At 50.2% G+C, this 26,981-nt stretch overlaps 1 protein-coding gene across 2 annotated transcripts in view; it reads left to right on the forward strand.

Moving 5' to 3' along the window:
• The first annotated feature begins 18,785 nt into the window (after positions 1 to 18,785).
• Positions 18,786 to 26,981, forward strand: part of UBN2 (ubinuclein 2) — a 228,306-nt gene continuing 220,110 nt past the window's right edge. For both annotated transcript variants that reach the window (XM_075321912.1, XM_075321913.1), the window contains exon 1: positions 18,786 to 19,371. In XM_075321912.1, the coding sequence (XP_075178027.1) occupies positions 18,970 to 19,371 (402 nt within the window). In that variant the 5' untranslated portion in view covers positions 18,786 to 18,969. The remainder of the gene's footprint in view (positions 19,372 to 26,981) is intronic.

The raw sequence follows: 26,981 nt of genomic DNA on the forward strand, positions 1-26,981 counted from the left end.
TCCTGGTGTTGTGAGCCTCCTACTTCCCGGTGCTGTCAGCCTCCTGCCTCCCAGTGTGGTGAGCCTCCTATCTCCCGGCGTTGTGAGTCTCCTGCCTCCCGGTGCTGTGAGCCTCCCGCCTCTCTGCTGTGAGCCTCCTGCCTCCCGATGCTGTGAGCCTCCTGCTTCCCGGTGTTGTGAGCCTCCTACCTTTCGGTGCTGTGAGCCACTCTCCCTCCAGTGCTGTGTGCCACACCCCCCCAATGCTGTCTGTGCTCCCTCAGACCTGTTCATGTCCTCCAGTCCTGTTTGTGCCCCTCTAGTGTTGTCCATGCCACCGCCAGTGCTGGCCGTGCCCAGCAGTACTGTCTAAGCCCCAGCCCCTCCTGTGATGTGTATATGCCCACAGTCTCTCCTGCTGTGATATGTGTATATGTCCGTGTCGCGGGCGGAGGAGGGGACTCTGCGCTCTCCCACTGCTCGGGTCTGGCTGCTGCTGCGGCTCGGTCGTGGCTCGAGCGGTGGGCCGGATCCCGGGGACTCGAGCGGCGTTCCTCGCCCGTGAGTGAAAAGGGTGTTTGATTGTGGGGATTGGATATTGTCCGTGACGCCACCCACGGTTGTGGTGATATTGGTGACACCACCGCTGCTCTAGACGGGGATCCCGGGAGCGGTGACAGGGAGCAGCTTTGTTGTTAGTTCTCCCCTCCGTGGGTAGGGGGTTGGTTGTCCCGGCACCCGGTGATGGGGTAGGGACGGATGGCAGGCGGGTTACAGGGCCTGGTGAGGTGCAGGGTCGCGGGGGCAGCGCTGTGACGCACGGCACGGTGGTACTCACTCAGCCAATGATGAGGACACAGTTCTCGGTAAAACACACGGCTGGATGGACGGATCCCACAGACGGCTGCGGTGTTGTTTCTCCCGGCAGGTTAATGGTGACTGCCTTTCCCTGCACCTATGTACTGCAAATGGTTCCAATGGGTTCCCACCGGTAACCCGCTCCCCAGCTTGGATATGGGACGGAGGAGCCCCTTTTGCCCGCAGGCTCTGGCCCTGGGAACGGTAGCCTTGGCGGTGGCTGTGTTTCCCTCTCTCGGTTGGACTGTTGCCTTCTGTCGGGACTTGGCTGCTGGGAAACCCAGGAGGTTCCCTTCGCTGACTGATTTGGCAAATTCACGGCGACTCCTAGCCTTGCCGGGGTCCGTAAGCCCCTGCCAGATGGTGCTGACTTCTCCTTGTGTACCGCCGGGCCACCGCCTGTCCACGGTCCTTACGGTAAACTCCGATAGGCCATTCCTGCAGACGGTCACCACCGTCTGCCAACCTTGCTGTACCGCCCGGGCCACACACCCGGACGCTGTCAGTTAGTTGCTCCACTACCACTTTCCTCCCTTCCACTTTCACCTCCAAAACTAATCTGTCTGGTTTTCCCGCCTCCAGGATTGTGAACTCCTCAGTGGGCGGGGCCAACCGCCTGGCCCACCCCTTGGTGTGGACATCAGCCCCTGGAGGGAGGCAACAAGGGTTTGTGTCTGACTTCGGTGTGCCTTGCTAACCGGGAGTGTGGGGTGTGTAGGTGTTGTTCTCTGTGGCCCCTGGTTTGTCCAGGGCGCCACATCCGCAGCCTGTCCTGTGATGTAGATACATGTCCCCAGCCCCTTCTGCTGTGATGTGTGTATATGTCCCCAATCCCTCCTGTGATGTATATATATGCCCCCAGCCCCTCCTGTGATGTATGTGCCTTCAGTGTCTGCTACATGATGTATATTATTTACCAATCTGTTGACTGCGCTCCAGACCAAGACAAACCTGGAAAAGCAGTTGTGAGAAGCCACATGTGTGTATATATATATATATATATATATATATATATATATATATATATATTCCAGTAGTCCAGAAAAAGAAGGCGGCAGCTCACAAGGTAAGTGGCCAAAAAACTTTATTCTGCTTGACTTGTCAAAGCGCTACTCACAGCGCGAAACAGGCTGTCGTCCGCTCCCCGTCCCTGCACTCCGTCCTCCCCCCACTGTTCCTGAACTTGTCTGCGATAGCAGAATAAAGTTTTTTGGCCACTTACCTTGTGAGCTGCCGCCTTCTTTTTCTGGACTACTGGAACTTTGCTATGCTGCTCGCTGAGCACCACTCGGTTAGGCACCATCAGCCCAGGAACATATGACGTCCAGAAAACAGCTGATTGCTCCAGAACTGAGTACGGCTCCACTGCCTGGCAACCTAGGCTGCAGTGCCCGACTTTTCTCTTTGATAATATATATATATATATATATACACACATATTTTTCCAAGAGTTAGACTGTAGGAGGTTTGAGGGGTGGAGGCGGAGCTGGGGTGGAGCCTGGGCGGAGTCCCAAGGGGGCCCGAAAATGTTGCCAGTATGGGGCCCTGAAGTTCCTAGTGGCGGCCCTGCCTGTGGTGTACCCCCAGTATTTCACTCCATTCACTGTAATGTAATCGCGAAATTCCGGGGATATACCACAGGTAGCAAATGATGTGCGGTATACCCTCGGTATAGCCGCGATTTACCTGCAGAAATGCTCATCGCTGCCTGCGGTTTTGCAGGAAGTGATGTCATTATGACAGAAGAGGAAGCGGAGCAGAGTAAACACACATGCCACACTCCCTGGACGCCGCACAGAAGCACTTCCGTGTGACCTCCAGGTGCCCGTGCAGTCTGTGTCCCGCTCCGGCCCCGCGGCTGCCTGCCCTGCAGTGTGTCAGTGTCTGCCCGCAGTATCGGCAGCTTGTGACCCTGCAGCGCAGGCAGACACTGACACACAGCAGTGCGTCCAGCCGCGGGGATGCCGAGCGCTGCTGTCAGGAGGATAGATGAGATCATTACCTGCTGTGACGATCTCCTGCCTCCTGATGTCACCGCTGTCACTGCCGTCTATGCCCGTGGCGCGAGACTGTCACTAGCGGTGACGTCACGGGCTCTCGCGATACTGCTGACAACGCGGCGGGCATAGAAGGCAGTGACAGCACTGATGGCAGGACTGCAGGAGATCATCACAGCAGGTAATGATCTCATCTATCCTCCTGACAGCAGCGCTCGTCATCTCCTGCAGTGACCTGGGCTGACCTATTGATGTTAGCTCAGATCACTGCATTACTCTCCCAGCCAATGGGGAACCTTCTGTTCTTCACTTACTGCGACAGTGACTATGGTATGGTTTGTCGTGGGACCCCCCCTTTATTGGATTACGCCGGACCCGGATTTGATTGTTCTTGTCAATAAATTAGTGAAAGAGGGAATGTGGGGAGTGTTTTTTCAAATAAAACTTTTTTTGTTGTATATTTTTTATTTCTTACTGACTGGGTTGGTGATGTCAAGTATCTGATAGACGCGTGACATCACTAACCCCAGGGCTTGATGCCAGGTGACATTACACATCTGGCATCAACCCCATATATTACCCCGTTTGCCACTGCACCAGGGCAATGGGATGAGTTGGGGCGAAGCGCCAGGATTGGCACGTCTAATGGATGCGCCACTTCTGGGGCGGCTGCGGCCTGCTATTTTTAGGCTGGGGAGTGTCCAATAACAGTGGACCTCCCTAGTCTGAGAATATCAGACCCAGCTGTCCGCTTTACCTTGGCTGGTGATCCAATATGGGGGGATCCCACGTTTTTTGTTTTAAATTATTTATTTAATGTAAAATAACAGCGTGGGGTGCCCTCTGTTTTGGATTACCAGCCAAGGTGAAGCTGCCAGCTGTGGTCTGCAGGCTGCAGCCATCTGCTTTACCCTAGCTGGCTACAAAAGATGGGGGGACCTCATGTCATTTTTTTTTTAATTATTTATTTATTTTTTGGCTAAATACAAGGCTATGCACCCTTTAGTGCCACATGAAAGTCACTAAAGGGTGCCAGCTTAGAATATGCAGGGGGGTGGGACATTATATAGGTCTTTCTCATCTATCTATCTATCTATCTATTCATTCATCTATCCATCTTTCCTTCTATCCATTATCTGTCTGTCTATCGATTATCTATATATTATCTATATTATTTATTGCAGTTCAGCATAAAAAAAATGCAGGGACCAACCTGCGGAAAAACCGCTGCAAAATCGCGGCAAAAACGCATGCGTTTTTCCCGTGATTTTGGTGCGTTTTTTTACCACAGGTGCGGTAATTTTCAACTCCCAGAAGTTTCTCAAGAAATTTTCTTGAGAAAAATCACTTTTCTAGTGCGCACATAGTCTTAAGTCATTTTTACTACTTCCTGCAAAGTCAAAAGTTTACATACACTAAGATTACTTTGCCTTTAAACAATATGAAACAGCCCATATGATGATGTCATGTCTTTGGAAGCTTCTGATAGATTTATTGGCAACATCTGAGTTAATGAGACACCTGTGGATGTATTTTAATGCCCATCTGAAACACACTGCTTCTTTGTGCAGCATCATGGGAAAGTCAAAAGAAATCTGCCAAGATCTCAGGAAGAGAATTGTGGACTTGCACAAGTTTGGTTCATCCTTCGGTACAATTTCCAGATACTTAAAGGTGCCTCGTTCATCTGTACAAACAATTATACACAAGTACAAATAAGGGAATGTCCAGCCATCATACTGTTCAAGAAGGAGATGAATTCTGTATACCAGAGATGAACGTGCTTTGGTCAGACATGTGCATATAAACCCAAGAACAAAAGCAAAAGACCTTGTGAAGATGCTGGTGGAAGCTGGTAAGATTGTGTGATAATCCAGAGTGAAATGAGTTCTGTACCAACATGAGTGGTCTGAAAGGCTACTCTGTCACGAAGTAGCCATTACTCCAAAAGACACATAAAAAAGCCACATTAATGTTTGCAAATGTGCACAGGAACAAAGATCTTAATTTGTGGAGACGTGTCCTGTGGTCTGATGAAACTAAAATTGAACTGTTTGGAATGAAACTGTTATTGTGGTGATTCCTAAACAGAATAGAAGAATAGATTGGTCTTATCACTTTTACCAAATGTTGAACCGAGCAAAAAAAAAACAACAAAAAATAATAAGTAAATTGCTGTTTTACGTTCATTTTTCATCTGAAAAATCTGATTAAAAAGCAATAAAAAAATACAATGTTCTCCAAAATAACACTGAAAAAATCTCCAACTTGTTGCACAAAAAATAAGCTCTCATACAGCCCTGTTTGCCCAAAAGTATAAAAGTTACAGTTCTCAGAATATTGCGACGGAAAAACGTTTTCTTAAAGCCTTTTTACAGTTTTATTGAAGCAGAACATAAAAAAACTACATAAATCTGAAACTGCTGTAATCGCACCGATCCACAGAATAAATCCATCCTATCACTAATACCGCATGGTGAACCGTGCAAAAATAAAAATAAGAACTATTCTTGTACTCCTGTCTATTTGTCCATTCCACCCAAAAATCGGAATAAAGGGTGCTTTACACGCTGCGATATCGCTAACGATTTATCGTCGGGGTCACTGTGTTTGTGACGCACATCCGGCGTCGTTAGCGGCATCGCAGTTTGTAACACGTACGAGCGACCATAAACGATCGCAAAAGAGACAAAAATCGTTGGTTTTGGCGAGGTCGTCCAAACACCAAAAATTGTTGTCTCGTATGTAGCGATGTTGTTCCTCATTCCTGCGGCATCACACATCGCTATGTGTGACGCCGCAGGAGCGAGAAACATCTCCTTACCTGCCTCCAACGGCAATGCGGAAGGAGGTGGGCGGGATGTTACTATAGCGCCTGGTCCCGCCAGATGCCGAGGGGGGCACTCTCCCTCACATCTGCCCAGCCCCAGCATGGCCCCCTTGTGCACTCCCGGTCCCAGCCCCCGGCAGCGACGTGCTTCCTCTTACCTGTCCCATGGCTCTGCTCACTCCCGGGTCAGGCGTCCTCTTCCTGGAGCTGCTGCAATCTCTTCCTGTCTCCCATCCACACACAATTCTGCAGTGAGCAACTCTAGGCTGCACGCGAGGCCACGCCCCCTTTCTTAAAGCAGCAGTGCCTCATTTTCTGGAAGTGACCTCAGAGGCTACCTGTTACCTAAAGACTATTTAGGTTCACCTCCCCCGGCAGCAGGCGCCCGATCAACGCTTCTACTAGAGCCCTGCTAGTGTTCAGGCCCCTTTGTACTACTGTTATCCATGTGTTCCTGCCCATTACTAATACTCTATCTCACCGTAGTCCCATCTGTACCTTCCGGCAGTGGACGTCACCGGTCATACCCGCAGTGGATGTCACCGGCCTTACCCGCAGTGAACGTCTCCGTGCCACCTGCTGTGATTATCTCCGGTGCCACACCCGTGTTCTGCCTCCTGCGGACGTCGTACCCGAGCTACGCCTGGCCGTACAGAGACTCCTACCACCGCTTCCTGGCTGCCGTGCCTCTAGGCCCCTGTATAGGGGTTCGCTGCTGGTCACCTTCTCAGGGGAGTCCGGGGCACGGTCCAGTGAGTCCACCTCCGGACGTTCGCCGCTCATCGGTGAGCGCAACAGTTACGTCCCGCTCATCTCTGCCCCTCCGCTTCTATTGGCCGGCCACGTAGTGACATCGCTATGACGCTGAACGCACCTCCCCCTTGAAGGAGGGATTATTCGGCAGTCACAGCGACATCGTTGACAAGGTATGTGCATGTGATGCTGCCGTAGCGATAATGTTCGCTACGGCAGCGATCACCAAATGTCGTCCGTACGACGGGGGCAGGTGCTATCGCACTCGACATCGCAGTGTGTAAAGCACCCTTAAGACTCGACTATGATTTATCTTGCGCTCGCCTTTGAGCACTTACGTCGTAGTTTTCATGTAAATCACAAAAAAAGAGGTTTAAGACAAAACCCCTGTTGGAACTATTCACTCTAAAGGGCCATTTACACGCTGCGACATCGCTAACGATATATCGTCGGGGTCACGGTGTTTGTGACGCACATCCGGCGTCGTTAGCGACATCGCAGAGTGTAACAGGCTGGAGCGACCTTAAACGATGTCAAGAGACAAAAATCGTTGGTATATGAGAGGTCGTTCATTTACCAAAAATCGTTATCTCGTACGTAGCGAGGTTGTTTCTTGTTCCTGCGGCATCACACATCGCTATGTGTGACACTGCAGGAGCGACGAACATCTCCTTACCTGCAAATACCAAAAAACCATACAAAAAGCCATAAAATGTAATTTTTATTAGTTAAAAGTAAAAACAAGGTATAGACAAAGTGATTGATAAAACACCAACATGAACAGCAGGGGAGAAAATGAGTAAGACAAATATGCCAGTACAACGCTATATATAGCACTGCTTTATACTGTCAAAAAGGTTTAAGCAATAATGAAGTAAATATATGCATGAGCAGGCAAGATCATGAGTAATAGAAGGTGTGAGTAAAAATCAGAATTATACCATCAAATCAGATCCATAGCAAATTGTACAAAGAATTACCTAATGGCATCTCCTCCTGCTGGTGCTGGCGTCCGTCCCTACACGTGTTTCAGCATAGAGCCTTCATCAGGGGGCGTGTTGTCAGACCAGCAGAGGTTACGTTATATGCGCAGGACAGCCAATGGGCTGTTAGATGACATCACTAACCGGGATTGATTGGCAGCGCAGGCGTCCAATCAGGAAACCCCCGCGAACACACAGAGCCGCGTCATCCAAAGAGCAAGGACGTGACGTGAGTAGGCTCCGATCATGTGACCTAGCACATGATCGGAGTCCGGTCACGCGACGCCGCCCCTCCAGGATGCTGACGCGGCAGCCAGTGACCGCCGGAGACCCAGTCAGACGCATGCGCATAATCCCGAGTGGAAAGATCCTGCTCTGCGCATACAAACAGTGATAAAATACAATGGGGAAGTAAGATGAGAAGATATAATAAGGAAATATATGTAGACATCAGTGCAGGTAGTCCATAGAGGGAATATGAACATAAAATCATGTGTATATATAAATATGCATAGCTATATGTAATGAATATGTGAATAAAGTGCATAGTGCAATAATATATAAGGGGGAATAGATTACCCAATGCATATAATATTATAAAGTGAAATATAGTGAATGAAATGTATATAAAAGAATTTTTATATATATACATTTCAATGTGCATAGAGTACATATATATATATATACACATATACATATATATGTATAAATTATAACAAAAAACATGCAATATATATATTTATTCTGAATAGCTAAAAAGTGATATTTGTAAAATATTAATTCCAGAATGTAAAAGACTGAAAGTGCTCGTGCTACCAAAATGCAAGTGTACATACATAAACACACCATGAGTATTCAAAATAAAAGAAGAGAATTTCCCATAAAAAAATTTTAAAAATTTTTTTACACATAAAAAAGGGGGGTTTCTCCTCTGAGAAAATATATATGTGCACAAAATAGTGAAAATACATAGCTATAGATACATACAAATATACTCAATGGATACAATTATCAAAATACGGATTATATATCACTACAGAGAGAATATAATGCATGCGCATACACATAAATTATATGTGCGTACATAAAAATCTCCATATAATAGGACAATACGTAGATGTTCCAAAGATCACTGATGACGGATGGGATGAAAAAGGGGTGAAGATAAATCTAGAAATATAAAAAAGACAATATCAGAGTACAATAAAGAGAAAATTTTATTCCAACAGCTGGTATAAAAAATGTTATAAAACTTTTTTTTTAAAATTAAAATAAAAAGACACCATAAAATATATCAGATGATGGCCAGAATAAAAATTCCAAGAATATAAATATAAATGTGCAAAAAATATTTTTGAATAAGAACAATATTAGTTAGAATGAAGGAATGGCGCAAAGGACAAATTTTCATTCAGTCCCTTGGGAAAAACTGTATCTAAGGTCCAAATCCACTTGCTCTCACACTGGGATAGTTTCTTCATTGTACTGCCCCCACGTATATTTGAAATTATTCGATCGATGCCCCTGACCCGCAAGAGAGAGGCATCGCAGTGATGATATTCCTTAAAGTGTCTAGGAATACTCTTCAAGGAGCTAATGTCGTCTTCCTTCAGAGCTAATGTAATGTCCCTCATGTGCTCACGCACACGGACTGTCATTTCTCTTGTCGTTAATCCAATATAAATTCGAGGACAGGGACAAGTGGCATAGTATATTACTGAGCGGGTAGAACACGTAATACTGTGTGTGATCGTAAACACACTAGTATTGGATGAATTAGAGAAACAAGTGGCTCTCTCAACATTGGGACAGGCCACGCATTTGCCACATGGAATGCAACCCCATTTGGGGCAAACATCTGAAAAGAAGTTTTTCTGGAGCGTTAGTCGATAATGACTAGAGACAAGAATGTCTCCAAGGTTTCGTGCTCGTCTTGCAGTAATACTCGCTTTTGGGGAAATATACTGCTTAATGATCGGGTCAGTAAGTAAGATGGGCCAAAACTTGTTAATGCAATTTCGCATTGTCGACCACTGAGAATGGAATTTAGTGATCAATCTTACCTGATTAGATGACGAATCTGTTTTGGTAGAGTATAAAAGCTGTTGCCGATCCGAGTTCTTAGCTCGGTAATATGCCCTATTGATGATTTTCTTGCTGTACCCACGATCAGTAAATCTTTTTCTTAATGCAGTTGCCTGTCTTTCAAAGTCGACATCATTTGAACATACTCGTCTGACCCGGAGAAATTGTCCAGTTGGTATCCCTCTGAAGGTTTGTGGTGGATGGGCAGATGTGGCATAAAGAAAGGAGTTCACTGACGTCTTCTTTCTATAGATGTCCGTCTGCAGCTGGTTTGATCCATCTCGTTTGATTAGAACATCTAGAAAATCAATCTGATTAGGGTCTGATTTGAAAGTCAAACGAATATTAAGTTTGTTTCGATTTAAGCATGAGAAAAAAGATTCTAGTTCCAATTGTGATCCCTTCCAGATGAAAAAGACATCATCTATGAAGCGTGTCCAAAAGATCACATGCTCCATAGATGGGAAAACATCCCCCATGAATAGTTCCCTCTCCCACAGCCCCAGGAATAAATTAGCATATGAGGGGGCGCAGGCCGCCCCCATAGCCGTACCCTGGAGCTGTAGGTAGAAGGAACCATTAAATATAAAGAAGTTTTTTTCCAGAACAAACTCCAAAAGCTGAAGGACAAAATTAACCTGTTCCCGATCATGATTGTACATATGGAGAAAGAAGGAGCATGCCCGTAGGCCATTCTGATGTTTTATACTCGTGTACAGTGATTCAATGTCACATGTCACAAGTAACATTTCCTCATCAATATACAGTCCATCTATTTTCCCTAATAGGTCAGAAGTGTCTCGTAAGTATGAAGGTAAATCCTCAACCAAAGGCTTAAGTTTGCTGTCCACAAACTTGCAGATGTTATCAGTGAGGCCACCTATCCCAGAAACGATTGGCCTACCTGGTGGTGTGGTTGCATTTTTGTGGACCTTTGGGAGAACGTATAAGGTTGGAACAACTGGGTCCATCACTGGCAAAGCCTGTTTAAGATTCTTTGTAATTACACCATCCGCAAATGCTTGATTCAACATTAGATCAAGAGAAGTTCTGAAAGATGATAAGGGATTATATGTTAGTTTTTTATAACATGTAGTGTCCTTTAGTTGACGAAAAATTTCACTTTCATACATTTTCCGAGACCAGATTACAATGTTCCCTCCCTTGTGGGCTGGTTTGATTATTGCATCCGTTAATCTCTTTAAGCTGTTCAGACCCTGTCTCTCCTGAGGTGTTAAATTGTTGTTGGAAATATGATTGGGCATATTCATCAGCTCGTTCGAGACAGATTTAACAAAGATATCTACAGCAGGACACACCGACAAAGGAGGAAACTTAGTAGATCTAGCTCGGATAGACGAAGGTACCTTATCAAAATGATCAGATATATGTTCCTCTGCGAGTTCCTCTAAAATTTTAAGGGCCTCTTGTTCTTGAGATGTGGGAAACTGCTTGCAAGATTCCTCATCATGGAACCACTTTTTGCAAACAAGCGATCTGCCAAAAATGTTTAGATCTTTGATCGCTGTGAAGACATCAAATTGAGAGGAAGGGGGAAAAGTTAACCCTTTAGATAAAACACTAATTTCAGAGATAATCAGATAAATTAATTACCTTAAGAGTTTCATCATTGGCTTCCATAGGGTGTCCCTTCTTTTTATTGTTAAAAGGTTGTCTATACGTCCATTTCCTCTTAGTTGCTCTATTTGATCTTGTAATCATGGAGTGTTGAACTGTATCTGTAGTACTCCCAGATGAGACTGATGATATAGATACAGATCTATTTCTTGCCGTAGGGCTCCCTGGTTTTCTATGCCACCGATACACTCTGCTATTTTGGAAATCCTGGAGATCCCGACTCAATTTTTTTGCCTGTTTATCTTGGATTTCTTTCTCCCAGGAATCAAAGTTCTTTTCCATAAGCTGATTAAAATTAGTAACAGCAGAGCTTGATGCTCCTGAAGTAAATTTGCCCAATAGCTCATCAATTTCTTTTTCAATACTCTTCAGATTGGTGTTGTTCAGTCCAATCAGCAACTCAATAAATTTCAGAGAACTATTAGTACATATCTCCTCCCATTGTTTAGTAAAATTAGAATGTTAAATGGGAAATGAAGGGAAAATTTGAATTCTCAAGCCCCTGGGTATCAGTTGCTTTTCAGAGTATTTACTTAAAAATGCTCCATTCCACCACAACTTTGTTCTTTTATGCATTAAACTTTTAATATTCTCCTGTAATTCAGTCATATTATTCTGGCCGTCTGATACATTAAAACTACAACCATTATTGAAAACCTTGACTAAATGATCCGTCCAGTTATTTTCTCTGGACCTATAATCCATGCTGGTAGTGGCAGAGGAATCTGTAGAACACAGAAAATTCAACAAATGACTAAAGGTGCCAAATACACCGGAACAAAATAAACCAATTAGTATTACAAAAGATAAAGGGTATATAACAAATTGTCAAAGAGTTCCATGCATGTAATATTATGGGCAGGAAAGCCCAGGCTGTATGTATAAACAAAACTGGAATTACCAAAAAACCATACAAAAAGCCATAAAATGTAATTTTTATTAGTTAAAAGTAAAAACAAGGTATAGACAAAGTGATTGATAAAACACCAACATAAACAGCAGGGGAGAAAATGAGTAAGACAAATATGCCAGTACAACGCTATATATAGCACTGCTTTATACTGTCAAAAAGGTTTAAGCAATAATGAAGTAAATATATGCATGAGCAGGCAAGATCATGAGTAATAGAAGGTGTAAGTAAAAATCAGAATTATACCATCAAATCAGATCCATAGCAAATTGTACAAAGAATTAACTAATGGCATCTCCTCCTGCTGGTGCTGGCGTCCGTCCCTACACGTGTTTCAGCATAGAGCCTTCATCAGGGGGCGTGGCGTCAGACCAGCAGAGGTTACGTTATATGCGCAGGACAGCCAATGGGCTGTTAGATGACATCACTAACCGGGATTGATTGGCAGCGCATGCGTCCAATCAGGAAACCCCCGCGAACACACAGAGCCGCGTCATCCAAAGAGCAAGGACGTGACGCGAGCAGGCTCCGATCATGTGACCTAGCACATGATCGGAGTCCGGTCACGCGACGCCGCCCCTCCAGGATGCTGACGCGGCAGCCAGTGACCGCCGGAGACCCAGTCAGACGCATGCGCATAATCCCGAGTGGAAAGATCCTGCTCTGCGCATACAAACAGTGATAAAATACAATGGGGAAGTATGATGAGAAGATATAATAAGGAAATATATGTAGACATCAGTGCAGGTAGTCCATAGAGGGAAAATGAACATAAAATCATGTGTATATATAAATATGCATAGCTATATGTAATGAATATGTGAATAAAGTGCATAGTGCAATAATATATAAAGGGGAATAGATTACCCAATGCATATAATATTATAAAGTGAAATATAGTGAATGAAATGTATATAAAAGAATTTTTATATATATACATTTCAATGTGCATAGAGTACATATATATATATACACATATACATATATACGTATAAATTATAACAAAAAACATGCAATATATATATTTATTCTGAATAGCTAAAAAGTGATATTTGTAAAATATTAATTCCAGAATGTAAAAGACTGAAAGTGCTCGTGCTACCAAAATGCAAGTGTACATACATAAACACACCATGAGTATTTAAAATAAAAGAAGAAAATTTCCCATAAAAAATTTTAAACATTTTTTTACACATAAAAAAGGGAGGTTTCTCCTCTGAGAAAATATATATGTGCACAAAATAGTGAAAATACATAGCTATAGATACATACAAATATACTCAATGGATACAATTATCAAAATACGGATTATATATCACCACAGAGAGAATATAATGCATGCGCATACACATAAATTATATGTGCGTACATAAAAATCTCCATATAATAGGACAATACGTAGATGTTCCAAAGATCACTGATGACGGATGGGATGAAAAAGGGGTGAAGATAAATCTAGAAGTTCCTGGCTGCCGTGCCTCTAGGCCTTCTGGGGAGGCACCGCACAGTCCCTGTATAGGGGTTCGCTGCTGGTCGCCGTCTCAGGGGAGTCCGGGGCACGGTCCAGTGAGTCCACCTCCGGACGTTCGCCGCTCATCGGTGAGCGCAACAGTTACGTCCCGCTCATCTCTGCCCCTCTGCTTCTATTGGCCGGCCACGTAGTGACATCGCTATGACGCCGAACGCACCTCCCCCTCGAAGGAGGGATTATTCGGCGGTCACAGCGACATCGTTGACAAGGTATGTGCGTGTGATGCTGCCGTAGCGATAATGTTCGCTACGGCAGCGATCACCAAATGTCGCCCGTACGACGGGGGCGGGTGCTATCGCACTCGACATCGCAGCGTGTAAAGCACCCTTAAGACTCGACTATGATTTATCTTGCGCTCGCCTTTGAGCACTTACGTCGTAGTTTTCATGTAAATCACAAAAAAAGAGGTTTAAGACAAAACCCCTGCTGGAACTATTCACTCTAAAGGGCCATTTACACGCTGCGACATCGCTAACGATATATCGTCGGGGTCACGGTGTTTGTGACGCACATCCGGCGTCGTTAGCGACATCGCAGAGTGTAACAGGCTGGAGCGACCTTAAACGATGTCAAGAGACAAAAATCGTTGGTATATGAGAGGTCGTTCATTTACCAAAAATCGTTATCTTGTACGTAGCGAGGTTGTTCCTTGTTCCTGCGGCATCACACATCGCTATGTGTGACACCGCAGGAGCGACGAACATCTCCTTACCTGCGTCCACCGGCAATGAGGAAGGAAGGAGTTTGGTGGCATGTTTCGGCCGCTCATCTCCGCCCCTCCTCTGCTATTGGACGGCTGTTTTGTGACGCCAAACGCACCTTCCCTTTGAAGGAGGAATTGTTCGGCGGTCACAGCGACGTCACAGAACAGGTATGTGCGTGTGACGCTACCATAGCGATAATGTTCGCTACAGTAGCAATCACATATCGCACCAACGACGGGGGCGGGTGCTAACGCTCGCAACATCGCTAGCGATGTCGCAGCGTGTAAAGCACCCTTAAGGCATATGGAGACACTTTGGACTCCATCTGGTCTCTGTTCTGGTGGTGTGCCATCATTTTAGGCATCTTTTTAGACCACAAATCTGGTCGACCACAGCTCTGTGCATGCCTAAAAAGATGGATACCAGCTAAACTGACGCCAAATGGAGTGCAAAGTGTCTCCATCTGCCTAATTAGAACGACTTGGTCCCTTGGGGGTTTCATCTGAGTCACATTTTTGGGGGATTTACATGGAAACCCCAAAGTAAGTGCTCAGCGTAGAACACAAAAATGTGATCCAAGCCTTATACTGAGCGATGAAAACATTTTCTGTACCCCCAAAAAGTTACAAAAAAAAACCACTTACCCCCGCAAACCCAGCCCCCACTCAGGTCCGTTATCTGTCACTGGTAATATAAGGGAGTTCTACTGGTAAAAAAAAAGACTCTGCAAAAGCGATATGGCTCCCACGTCCCAAATAAAATCCAGTGAAATCTGTGCTCCCAAATCTAAATGTACCCACCCTTCTGAGTCCCCCTGCCTAAACTGGCACATTTGTAATTCTCCAGAAAAAGATTGTGGCGTGGATTCTACAAACTAGTCACTGCAGCCATAGATAAATTATTTGAAAGGTGCAATTTCTACAATGAAGTCACTTTTGTTTTTTTCGGCTGTTCTGTCACCTTAAAGGGAACCTGTCAGGTGCAATATGCACCCAGAACCACAAGCAGTTCTGGGTGCATATTGCTAATCACTGCCTAATCGTCCCTATATACACTAGTATAGATAAAGAGATCTTTAGAAAAAGTATTTCTAAAGATTTTATCTTATGCTAATGAAGCCAGCGACAAGTCCCAAGGGCGCTCCTCCCCTTAGCTAGTCGTCCCACTTAGCATGCTAGCACTCCCCTGTGGGCGTACAAAAGGGGGCTTTACACGGTAGCGATATTGCTAGCAATTTTTAGCCATAGCGAGCGTGTAAGTACCCGCCCCCATCGCGCATGCGATTGTTTGTGATCGCTGTCGTAGCGAACATTATCGCTACGGCAGCGTCACACATACTTACCTGGTCGGCGTCGTCGCTGTGACTGCCGAACAATCCCTCCTTCAAGGGGAGGGACGTTCGGCATCACAGCGACGTCACCGCAACGTCACTAAGAGGCCGGCCAATCAAAGCGGAGGGGCGGAGATGAGCAGGACGTAACATCCCGCCCACCTCCTTCCTTCCACATTGTGGCCGGCGGCAGGTAAGGAGACGTTCCTCGCTCCTGCGGTGTCACACATAGCGATGTGTGCAGCCGCATGAGCATTGAACCACCTGGATAAACAACCCTTACCGATTTTTGAGTTTGGGACGACCTCTCCATGGTGAACGATTTTCACCATTTTTGAGGTCGCTTAAGGTCGCTGGTCAGTGTCAAACGCTGCGATATCGTTAATGACGCCGGATGTGCGTCACTAACAACTTGACCCCGACGACAAAACATTAACGATATCGTAGCGTGTAAAGCCCCCTTAACATGCTAAAGAATATGCAGAGACACCGCACATACCTTACTGTTCATGGCGGCCGGAGGAGGATAGATGCGCACTGGGCATAATCCGGAGTCCTCAGCATTTCCGGTCATGCGCACTATACCTCACTAAAGCCGGGAAGCTTACACCCGGCATCAGTTTAGTGCGCATGATTGGAAGCCTCAGGTACTCTGGATCATGCCCAGTACTCAGCCATCCTCTGTAGGCCGCCATGAACAGTGAGGTATGTGTGACATCGCTGCATATTCATTAGCATGTTACTACACCCACAGGGCATGCTAACATGCTATGTGGCCAACTAGCTAAGGGGAGAAACGCCCTTGAGAGTAGTCCTTGTGCTCATTAGCATAAGATAAAGAGAACTTTAGGAATACTTTTTCTAAAGATGTATTTATCGATGCTAGTGTATACAGGGTCGGTTAGGGAGGGATTAGCAATATACATTCAGAACTGCTCGTGGTCCTAGGTGCATATTGCACTTGACAGGTTCCATTTAAGGACTCTATTCTAGCAAAATCTGTGCTTTAAAAGTCAAATAGCGCTCCTTCCTGCTCAGCCCTGCCGTGTGGCCAAACCGAGGTTTCTGATGACCTATAAGGCATCACTGTGTTCAGGGGGAAATTGCACAATAAATTGTGGGGTCCATTTTCACCTTTTAACCCTTGTTTAACTGACAAATTTACAGCTAATAAAAAAATGAAAATTGTTACCACTAAAATGTGATATTTGCACGTATTAATGTTATAAAATTCTGTGTGGCACTGGTGGGTTCAAATACTCACTACACCCTTAGATTAATTCCTTACGCAGTGATGTTTCCAATATAGGCTCACTTGTGGGATTTTTGCTGATCTGGCACCTCAGAGGCTCGGCTAATGGAGGCCACAATCTATTCAAATGGAATCTGCGTTCTAAATACCAAGTCACGCTCCTTCCCATATGATCCTCGCTGTGTACTCAAATAGTAGTATACAGCCAAGCACAGTAAAAATTGCATAACAAATTATCCTATCCATTTTCTCCTGTTACCCTTTGTGTAAATTAAAAGGTTGAGGCTATAGTACAGTTTTAGCGGAATAACCCTAAGTTTTTAGTTTTGATCGCCCAAACTAATAAAATTCTATGTGATTTGTGGATTAAAAACACTCATCATACCAATAGATGAATTCATTACAAGGTTTAATTTGCCAAACGGGGTCATATGAAGCTGTTTCTAAAATTTTGGCACCTCAGGAGCTCTGCAAATGCAACACATTGTCCAAATTTGCGTTCCAAAAATTAAATAGCGCTGTCTGCTTTCTGAGCCCTGCCATGTGCACAAACAGTTTCTGACCAAGCATAAAACCCCACTGTGTCTCTATCTCTTTCCAGGTTTGTCTCTTTCCAGGTCTGTCTCTTTACCCGTCTATCTCTTTGCCCGTCTGTCTCTTTCCCTGTCTGTCTCTTTCTCTATCTCTCTGTCTGTCTGTTTCTCTGTCTGTTTCTGTCTGTCTCTCTCTTTCCCCGTCTGTCTCTTTTGCTGCCTGTCACTTTCCGTCTGCCTGTCTCTATCTCTGTGTCTCTTTCCATGTCTGTCTCTCTCTCTCTCTGTCTCTTTCCCCGTATGTCTTTGTCTCTTTTGCTGTCTGTCACTTTCCCTGTCTGCCTGTCTCTGTGTCTCTTTCCTTGTCTGTCTCTTTTCAGGTTTGTCTCTTTCCAGGTTCGTCTCATTACCCGTCTGTCTCTTTCCAGGTCTGTCTTTCCCTGTCTCTTTCCCCGTCTGTCTCTTTCTGTCTATTTGTTTCTCTGTCTGTCTGTGTCTGGCTCTTTTCCTGTCTGTGTCTGTCTGCCTGTCTCTTTGTCTGTCTGTCTCTATCCTTCTCCACCGATATCATATTACCTCATACATAAGCTTGTTATACTATGAATGTCTTTTGTTCCTATAGCAACCAATGAGAGCTGCTATTAATAACCTGTGGCTTCCAGCTCCATTGACTCTAATGGAGGCAAAATTTTTGGAGAGTAACTGTAAAGCGCGGGGTTAAATTTTCCCATCAAAACATAGTCCATGACGTTCCCTGAGTCACATGGGGTGTCTGTGCAAAATTTCGTGATTGTAAATGCAACGATGCGGATTCCTTTAGCGGATATACATACATACACTCAGCTTTATATATTGCATTCCTGTATGTGTACGTATCTGTTCATGTGTGTTTCTATGTGTGCATGGGGCCCACAGATACTTTTTTGCTAGGGGTCCACAAAAACCTGGAGCCGGCCCTGTGTAGACCTTAGGGGCCCTGCAAATGTGCCATGGTGCCCGCACTCTATTTAAGCCAAATTTGGTCAGAATTGAAAAAAAATTAGGGGTTGAAAATGCTTTAAAAAATAAATAATAATAACCCCCCCCCCAACGTCTCAGGACCACTCCCCACATTCGGGGCAGGGTCCTGGCCGCTGGGGGAAGCGGGGATCAGGAGAGGCCCCAGCGGTGGACACGGCCGCACAACCCCACCAATCCGCCGCACTTGCAGGAGTGAGGAGCGCAGCGTCCTCGTTGTCTTGACAACATATGCGATTCCAACGTCAGCGGCAGCGTAAGATTCGTCACCACGTCCAAACAAATGCAAAACGAGGAGAAAGCGCTACGTGATGACGTTGACTCACGCCCCTACCCGGCGACCTCTGAGCGCATGCGCTTTGAAGAGCGGCCCTGTTATTATTTATGTGGGGTCCAAGATGGCGGCGACGCATAGGATAGTTAATATAATGAAGCTGGTGGCGGCCGGTCGGACCTAGGAGTTTTGCCGTCACCAGCGCTCCGGCTACACGGGCTCGCAGTAAAGGGACAAGCAAAGCGGCTTACAGGCCACTGGCATAGAGGCGCTACAGGGGCCGCACAGGTAGAGAATGGCGGAGCCGCGCAGGGTGCCGTTTGTTAGTCTGTCACCCGTGAAGCCACGCGAGACTGCAGGCAGCCTGATAGCGGAGCAGCAGCGGACTCCTCCGGCGGCAGCTCAGCGCCCCCCGGTAACGCGCCCCCAGCCTCCAGGGATGCAGCAGCGGCCTCCCTCACTGACCCCGCTCCAGCGGCCGCTACGAGAAGCGGCCACCGCCTCTGCTCCGGTCAGGGACGCCGGCTCCGGCCCTGCCAAGGCCAACAGTAAAGCGGAGGACGAGAAGCCGAGCAGCAAGAGCACCATCCGGCTGGAGCTGACGCTGAGCGACCCCACCGACGAGAGCTGCGCCGAGTTCAGCTACCGGCTGCTGATGCAGAACGAGAAGAAAGGCGGCCATGTGGTACCGGACCAGGTGAGAGGCCGCGGCAGCCGTGACCCCTGGGGGCCCCTTCTGTAGGCTGTCTCCTCTCTCCTGTGTGGGGGGCCTCTTCTGTAGGCTGTCTCCTCTCTCCTGTGTGGGGGGCCCCTTCTGTAGGCTGTCTCCTATCTCCTGTGTGGGGGGCCTCTTCTGTAGGCTGTCTCCTATCTCCTGTGTGGGGGGCCTCTTCTGTAGGCTGTCTCCTCTCTCCTGTGTGGGGGGCCTCTTCTGTAGGCTGTCTCCTATCTCCTGTGTGGGGGGCCTCTTCTGTAGGCTGTCTCCTCTCTCCTGTGTGGGGGGCCTCTTCTGTAGGCTCTCCTCTCTCCTGTGTGGGGGGCCCCTTCTGTAGGCTGTCTCCTCTCTCCTCTGTGTGGGGGGCCCCTTCTGTAGGCTGTCTCCTCTCTCCTGTGTGGGGGGCCCCTTCTGTAGGCTGTCTCCTCTCTCCTGTGTGGGGGGCCCCTTCTGTAGGCTGTCTTCTCTCTCCTGTGTGGGGGGCCTCTTCTGTAGGCTGTCTCCTCTCTCCTGTGTGTGGGGGGGCCCCTTCTGTAGGCTGTCTCCTCTCTCCTCTGTGTGGGGGGGCCCCTTCTGTAGGCTGTCTCCTCTCTCCTCTGTGTGGGGGGGCCCCTTCTGTAGGCTGTCTCCTCTCTCCTCTGTGTGGGGGGGCCCCTTCTGTAGGCTGTCTCCTCTCTCCTCTGTGTGGGGGGCCCCTTCTGTAGGCTGTCTCCTCTGTGTGGGGGGCCCCTTCTGTAGGCTGTCTCCTCTGTGTGGGGGGCCCCTTCTGTAGGCTGTCTCCTCTGTGTGGGGGGCCCCTTCTGTAGGCTGTCTCCTCTGTGTGGGGGGCCCCTTCTGTAGGCTGTCTCCTCTCTCTTGTGTGGGGGGCCTCATCTGTAGGCTGTCTCCTCTCTCCTGTGTGGGGGGCCCCTTCTGTAGGCTGTCTCCTCTCTCCTGTGTGGGGGGCCCCTTCTGTAGGCTGTCTCCTCTCTCCTGTGTGGGGGGCCCCTTCTGTAGGCTGTCTCCTCTCTCCTGTGTGGGGGGCCCCTTCTGTAGGCTGTCTCCTCTCTCCTGTGTGGGGGGCCCCTTCTGTAGGCTGTCTCCTCTCTCCTGTGTGGGGGGCCCCTTCTGTAGGCTGTCTCCTCTCTCCTGTGTGGGGGGCCTCATCTGTAGGCTGTCTCCGCTCTCCTGTGTGGGGGGCCTCATCTGTAGGCTGTCTCCTCTCTCCTGTGTGGGGGGCCTCATCTGTAGGCTGTCTCCTCTCTCCTGTGTGGGGGGCCTCATCTGTAGGCTGTCTCCTCTCTCTTGTGTGGGGGGCCTCATCTGTAGGCTGTCTCCGCTCTCCTGTGTGGGGGGCCTCATCTGTAGGCTGTCTCCTCTCTCCTGTGTGGGGGGCCTCATCTGTAGGCTGTCTCCTCTCTCCTGTGTGGGGGGCCTCTTCTGTAGGCTGTCTCCTCTCTCCTGTGTGGGGGGCCTCTTCTGTAGGCTGTCTCCTCTCTCCTGTGTGGGGGGCCTCTTCTGTAGGCTGTCTCCTCTCTCCTGTGTGGGGGGCCTCTTCTGTAGGCTGTCTCCTCTCTCCTGTGTGGGGGGCCTCTTCTGTAGGCTGTCTCCTCTCTCCTGTGTGGGGGGGCCTCTTCTGTAGGCTGTCTCCTCTCTCCTGTGTGGGGGGCCTCTTTTGTAGGCTGTCTTCTCTCTCCTGTGTGGGGGGCCTCTTCTGTAGGCTGTCTCCTCTGTGTGGGGGGCCCCTTCTGTAGGCTGTCTCCTCTCTCCTGTGTGGGGGGCCCCTTCTGTAGGCTGTCTCCTCTGTGTGGGGGGCCCCTTCTGTAGGCTGTCTCCTCTGTGTGGGGGGCCCCTTCTGTAGGCTGTCTCCTGTGTGGGGGGCCCCTTCTGTAGGCTGTCTCCTCTCTCCTGTGTGGGGGGCCTCTTCTGTAGGCTGTCTCCTCTCTCCTGTGTGGGGGGCCTCTTCTGTAGGCTGTCTCCTCTCTCCTGTGTGGGGGGCCTCTTTTGTAGGCTGTCTTCTCTCTCCTGTGTGGGGGGCCTCTTCTGTAGGCTGTCTCCTCTGTGTGGGGGCCCCTTCTGTAGGCTGTCTCCTCTCCTGTGTGGGGGGCCCTTCTGTAGGCTGTCTCCTCTGTGTGGGGGGCCCCTTCTGTAGGCTGTCTCCTCTGTGTGGGGGGCCCCTTCTGTAGGCTGTCTCCTGTGTGGGGGCCCCTTCTGTAGGCTGTCTCCTCTCTCCTGTGTGGGGGGCCTCTTCTGTAGGCTGTCTCCTCTCTCCTGTGTGGGGGGCCTCTTCTGTAGGCGGTCTCCTCTCTCCTGTGTGGGGGGCCTCTTCTGTAGGCTGTCTCCTCTCTCCTGTGTGGGGGGGCCCCTTCTGTAGGCTGTCTCCTCTCTCCTGTGTGGGGGGCCCCTTCTGTAGGCTGTCTCCTCTCTCCTGTGTGGGGGCCCCTTCTGTAGGCTGTCTCCTCTCTCCTGTGTGGGGGGCCCCTTCTGTAGGCTGTTTCCTCTCTCCTGTGTGGGGGGCCCCTTCTGTAGGCTGTCTCCTCTCTCCTGTGTGGGGGGGCCCCTTCTGTAGGCTGTCTCCTCTCTCCTGTGTGGGGGGCCTCTTCTGTAGGCTGTCTCCTCTCTCCTGTGTGGGGGGCCCCTTCTGTAAGCTGTCTCCTCTCTCCTGTGTGGGGGGCCCCTTCTGTAGGCTGTCTCCTCTCTCCTGTGTGGGGGGCCCCTTCTGTAGGCTGTCTCCTCTCTCCTGTGTGGGGGGCCCCTTCTGTAGGCTGTCTCCTCTCTCCTGTGTGGGGGGCCCCTTCTGTAGGCTGTTTCCTCTCTCCTGTGTGGGGGGCCCCTTCTGTAGGCTGTTTCCTCTCTCCTGTGTGGGGGCCCCTTCTGTAGGCTGTTTCCTCTCTCCTGTGTGGGGGGCCCCTTCTGTAGGCTGTTTCCTCTCTCCTGTGTGGGGGGCCCCTTCTGTAGGCTGTCTCCTCTCTCCTGTGTGGGGGGCCCCTTCTGTAGGCTGTCTCCTCTCTCCTGTGTGGGGGGCCCCTTCTGTAGGCTGTCTCCTCTCTGTCTCCCTCTCTCCTGTGTGTGGGGGCCCCTTCTGTAGGCTGTCTCCTCTCTCCTGTGTGTGGGGGCCCCTTCTGTAGGTTGTCTCCTCTCTCTTGTGTGTGGGGGGCCCCTTCTGTAGGCTGTCTCCTCTCTCGTGTGTGGGGGGCCCCTTCTGTAGGCTCTCCTCTCTCCTGTGTGGGGGCCCCTTCTGTAGGCTGTCTCCTCTCTCTTGTGTGTGGGGGGCCCCTTCTGTAGGCTGTCTCCTCTCTCCTGTGTGGGAGGCCCCTTCTGTAGGCTGTCTCCTCTCTCCTGTGCGGGGGGCCCCTTCTGTAGGCTGTCTCCTCCCTCCCCTCTCCTGTGTGTGGGGGGCCCTTCTGTAGGCTGTCTCCTCTCTCCTGTGTGTGGGGGCCCCTTCTGTAGGTTGTCTCCTCTCTCTTGTGTGTGGGGGGCCCCTCTGTAGGCTGTCTCCTCTCTCGTGTGTGGGGGGCCCCTTCTGTAGGCTCTCCTCTCTCCTGTGTGGGGGGCCCCTTCTGTAGGCTGTCTCCTCTCTCTTGTGTGTGGGGGGCCCCTTTCTGTAGGCTGTCTCCTCTCTCCTGTGTGGGAGGCCCCTTCTGTAGGCTGTCTCCTCTCTCCTGTGTGGGGGGCCCCTTCTGTAGGCGGTCTCCTCTCTCCTGTGTGGGGGGCCCCTTCTGTAGGCTGTCTCCTCTCTCCTGTGTGGGGGGCCCCTTCTGTAGGCTGTCTCCTCTCTCCTGTGTGGGGGGCCCCTTCTGTAGGCTGTCTCCTCTCTCCTGTGTGGGGGGCCCCTTCTGTAGGCTGTCTCCTCTCTCCTGTGTGGGGGGCCCCTTCTGTAGGCTGTCTCCTCTCTCCTGTGTGGGGGGGCCCCTTCTGTAGGCTGTCTCCTCTCTCCTGTGGGGGGGGGCCCTTCTGTAGGCTGTCTCCTCTCTCCTGTGTGGGGGGCCTCTTCTGTAGGCTGTCTCCTCTCTCCTGTGTGGGGGGCCTCGTCTGTAGGCTGTCTCCTCTCTCTGTGTGGGGGGCCTCATCTGTAGGCTGTCTCCTCTCTCCTGTGTGGGGGGCCTCTTCTGTAGGCTGTCTCCTCTCTCCTGTGTGGGGGGCCTCTTCTGTAGGCTGTCTCCTCTCTCCTGTGTGGGGGGCCTCTTCTGTAGGCTGTCTCCTCTCTCCTGTGTGGGGGGCCCCTTCTGTAGGCTGTCTCCTCTCTCCTGTGTGGGGGGCCTCTTTTGTAGGCTGTCTCCTCTCTCCTGTGTGGGGGTCCTCTTCTGTAGGCTGTCTCCTCTCTCTTGTGTGGGGGGCCTCTTCTGTAGGCTGTCTCCTCGCTCCTGTGTGGGGGGGCCTCTTCTGTAGGCTGTCTCCTCTCTCCTGTGTGGGGGCCTCTTTTGTAGGCTGTCTCCTCTCTCCTGTGTGGGGGGTCCTCTTCTGTAGGCTGTCTCCTCTCTCTTGTGTGGGGGGCCTCTTCTGTAGGCTGTCTCCTCGCTCCTGTGTGGGGGGCCTCTTCTGTAGGCTGTCTCCTCTCTCCTGTGTGGGGGGCCTCTTTGTAGGCTGTCTCCTCTCTCCTGTGTGGGGGGGCCTCTTCTGTAGGCTGTCTCCTCTCTCTTGTGTGGGGGGCCCCTTCTGTAGGCTGTTTCCTTTCTCCTGTGTGGGGGCCCCTTCTGTAGGCTGTCTCCTCTCTCCTGTGTGGGGGGCCCCTTCTGTAGGCTGTCTCCTCTCTCCTGTGTGGGGGGCCCCTTCTGTAGGCTGTCTCCTCTCTCCTGTGTGGGGGGCCCCTTCTGTAGGCTGTCTCCTCTCTCCTGTGTGTGGGGGCCCCTTCTGTAGGCTGTCTCCTCTCTCCTGTGTGTGGGGGCCCCTTCTGTAGGTTGTCTCCTCTCTCTTGTGTGTGGGGGGCCCCTTCTGTAGGCTGTCTCCTCTCTCGTGTGTGGGGGGCCCCTTCTGTAGGCTCTCCTCTCTCCTGTGTGTGGGGGGGGGGCCTCATCTGTAGGCTGTCTCCGCTCTCCTGTGTGGGGGGCCTCGTCTGTAGGCTGTCTCCTCTCTCCTGTGTGGGGGGCCTCATCTGTAGGCTGTCTCCTCTCTCCTGTGTGGGGGGCCTCTTCTGTAGGCTGTCTCCTCTCTCCTGTGTGGGGGCCTCTTCTGTAGGCTGTCTCCTCTCTCCTGTGTGGGGGGCCTCTTCTGTAGGCTGTCTCCTCTCTCCTGTGTGGGGGGCCCCTTCTGTAGGCTGTCTCCTCTCTCCTGTGTGGGGGGCGTAGGCTGTCTCCTCTCTCTTGTGTGGGGGGCCTCTTCTGTAGGCTGTCTCCTCGCTCCTTGTGTGGGGGGCCTCTTCTGTAGGCTGGTCTCCTCTCTCCTGTGTGGGCGGGGGCCTCTTTTGTAGGCTGTCTCTCTGTCTCTCCTGTGTGGGGGGCCTCTTTTGTAGGCTGTCTCCTCTCTCCTGTGTGGGGGTCCTCTTCTGTAGGCTGTCTCCTCTCTCTTGTGTGGGGGGGCCTCTTCTGTAGGCTGTCTCCTCGCTCCTGTGTGGGGGGCCTCTTCTGTAGGCTGTCTCCTCTCTCCTGTGTGGGGGGCCTCTTTTGTAGGCTGTCTCCTCTCTCCTGTGTGGGGGGCCTCTTTCTGTAGGCTGTCTCCTGCTCTCTTGTGTGGGGGCCCCTTCTGTAGGCCTGTTTCCTTTCTCCTGTGTGGGGGGCCCCTTCTGTAGGCTGTCTCCTCTCTCCTGTGTGGGGGGCCCCTTCTGTAGGCTGTCTCCTCTCTCCTGTGTGGGGGGCCCCTTCTGTAGGGCTGTCTCCTCTCTCCTGTGTGGGGGGCCCTTCTGTAGGCTGTCTCCTCTCTCCTGTGTGGGGGGCCCCTTCTGTAGGCTGTCTCCTCTCTCCTGTGTGTGGGGGGCCCCTTCTGTAGGCTGTCTCCTCTCTCCTGTGTGTGGGGGCCCCTTCTGTAGGTTGTCTCCTCTCTCTTGTGTGTGGGGGGCCCCTTCTGTAGGCTGTCTCCTCTCTCTGTGTGTGGGGGGCCCCTTCTGTAGGCTCTCCTCTCTCTCCTGTGTGGGGGGCCCCTTCTGTAGGCTGTCTCCTCTCTCTTGTGTGTGGGGGGCCCCTTCTGTAGGCTGTCTCCTCTCTCTTGTGTGTGGGGGGCCCCTTCTGTAGGCTGTCTCCTCTCTCTTGTGTGTGGGGGGGCCCCCTTCTGTAGGTTGTCTCCTCTCTCTTGTGTGTGGGGGGGCCCCTTCTGTAGGCTGTCTCCTCTCTCGTGTGTGGGGGGGCCCCTTCTGTAGGCTCTCCTCTCTCCTGTGTGGGAGGTGCCTCTTCTGTAGGCTGTCTCCTCTCTCCTGTGTGGGGGGCCTCTTCTGTAGGCTGTCTCCTCTCTCCTGTGTGGGGGGCCTCTTCTGTAGGCGGTCTCCTCTCTCCTGTGTGGGGGGCCCCTTCTGTAGGCTGTCTCCTCTCTCTTGTGTGTGGGGGGCCCCTTCTGTAGGCTGTCTCCTCTCTTGTGTGTGGGGGGCCCCTCTGTAGGTTGTCTCCTCTCTCTTGTGTGTGGGGGGGCCCCTTCTGTAGGCTGTCTCCTCTCTCCTGTGTGTGGGGGGCCCCTTCTGTAGGCTGTCTCCTCTCTCCTATGTGTGGGGGGCCCATTCTGTAGGCTGTCTCCTCTCTCCTGTGTGTGTGGGGGGGGGAGGGCTCTTCTGTAGGCTGTCTCCTCTTTCCTGTGTGTGGGGGCCCCTTCTGTAGGCTCTCTCCTGTGTGTGTGGGCTCTTCTGTAGGCTGTCTCCTTTCTCCTGTGTGTGTGGGGCCCCTTCTGTACGCTTTCTCCTCTCTCCTGTGTGTGTGTGTGGGGGGGGGGCTCTTCTGTAGGCTTTCTCCTCTCTCCTGTGTGTGTGTGGGGCCCCTTCTGTAGGTTGTCCTCCGCTCTCCTGTGTGTGTGTGTGTGTGTGTGTGTGTGTGTGTGTGGGTTCCCCTTCTGTAGGTTGTCTCCGCTCTCCTGTGTGTGTGGGGCCCCTTCTGTAGGTTGTCTCCTCTGTCCTGTGTGTGTGTGTGTGTGTGGCCCCTTCTGTAGATTGTCTCCTCTCTCCTGTGTGTGTGTGTGTGTGTGTGTGTGTGTGTGGGGCCCCTTCTGTAGGCTGTTCTTTTTGTAGGTTGGCTCCCTCACTCCTTTGGTTGGGGCGTTCTTTCTGTAGGCTGGCTCCTCTGTCCTTTGGGCGGGACTCTCCTGTAGTCCGGCTTCTCACTCCACTGGGGGGGGGCGCTCTTCTCTGTAGGCCGCTTATCACTAGTCTGGGGGTGCACTCCTTCTGTATAGAAGAGATGAATCCAGCGAGCCAAAGTTGTAGTAGATAAAGTTTCTTTAGTCTTTATTTCAATCATATTAAAAAAAAGTCTTTGTCCATAGCAGCATAAATGATGACAGACAGAGGGTAGGAAAAGTTACTGTTACTGTCAATTAGTTATGTCTGGTATCAAATAGACGCCGTGACATCACTAATTGCTGGGCTTGATGCCAGGGTGACATTACACATCTGGTATCAACCCCATATATTACCCCGTTTGCCTCCTCTCTCCTGTGTGTGTGGGGGGGGCCCCCTTCTGTAGGCTGTCTCCTCTCTCCTG

This window comes from Anomaloglossus baeobatrachus, chromosome 8 (genome assembly GCF_048569485.1).
Source record: "Anomaloglossus baeobatrachus isolate aAnoBae1 chromosome 8, aAnoBae1.hap1, whole genome shotgun sequence".
Classification (NCBI taxonomy): Eukaryota; Metazoa; Chordata; class Amphibia; order Anura; family Aromobatidae; genus Anomaloglossus; species Anomaloglossus baeobatrachus.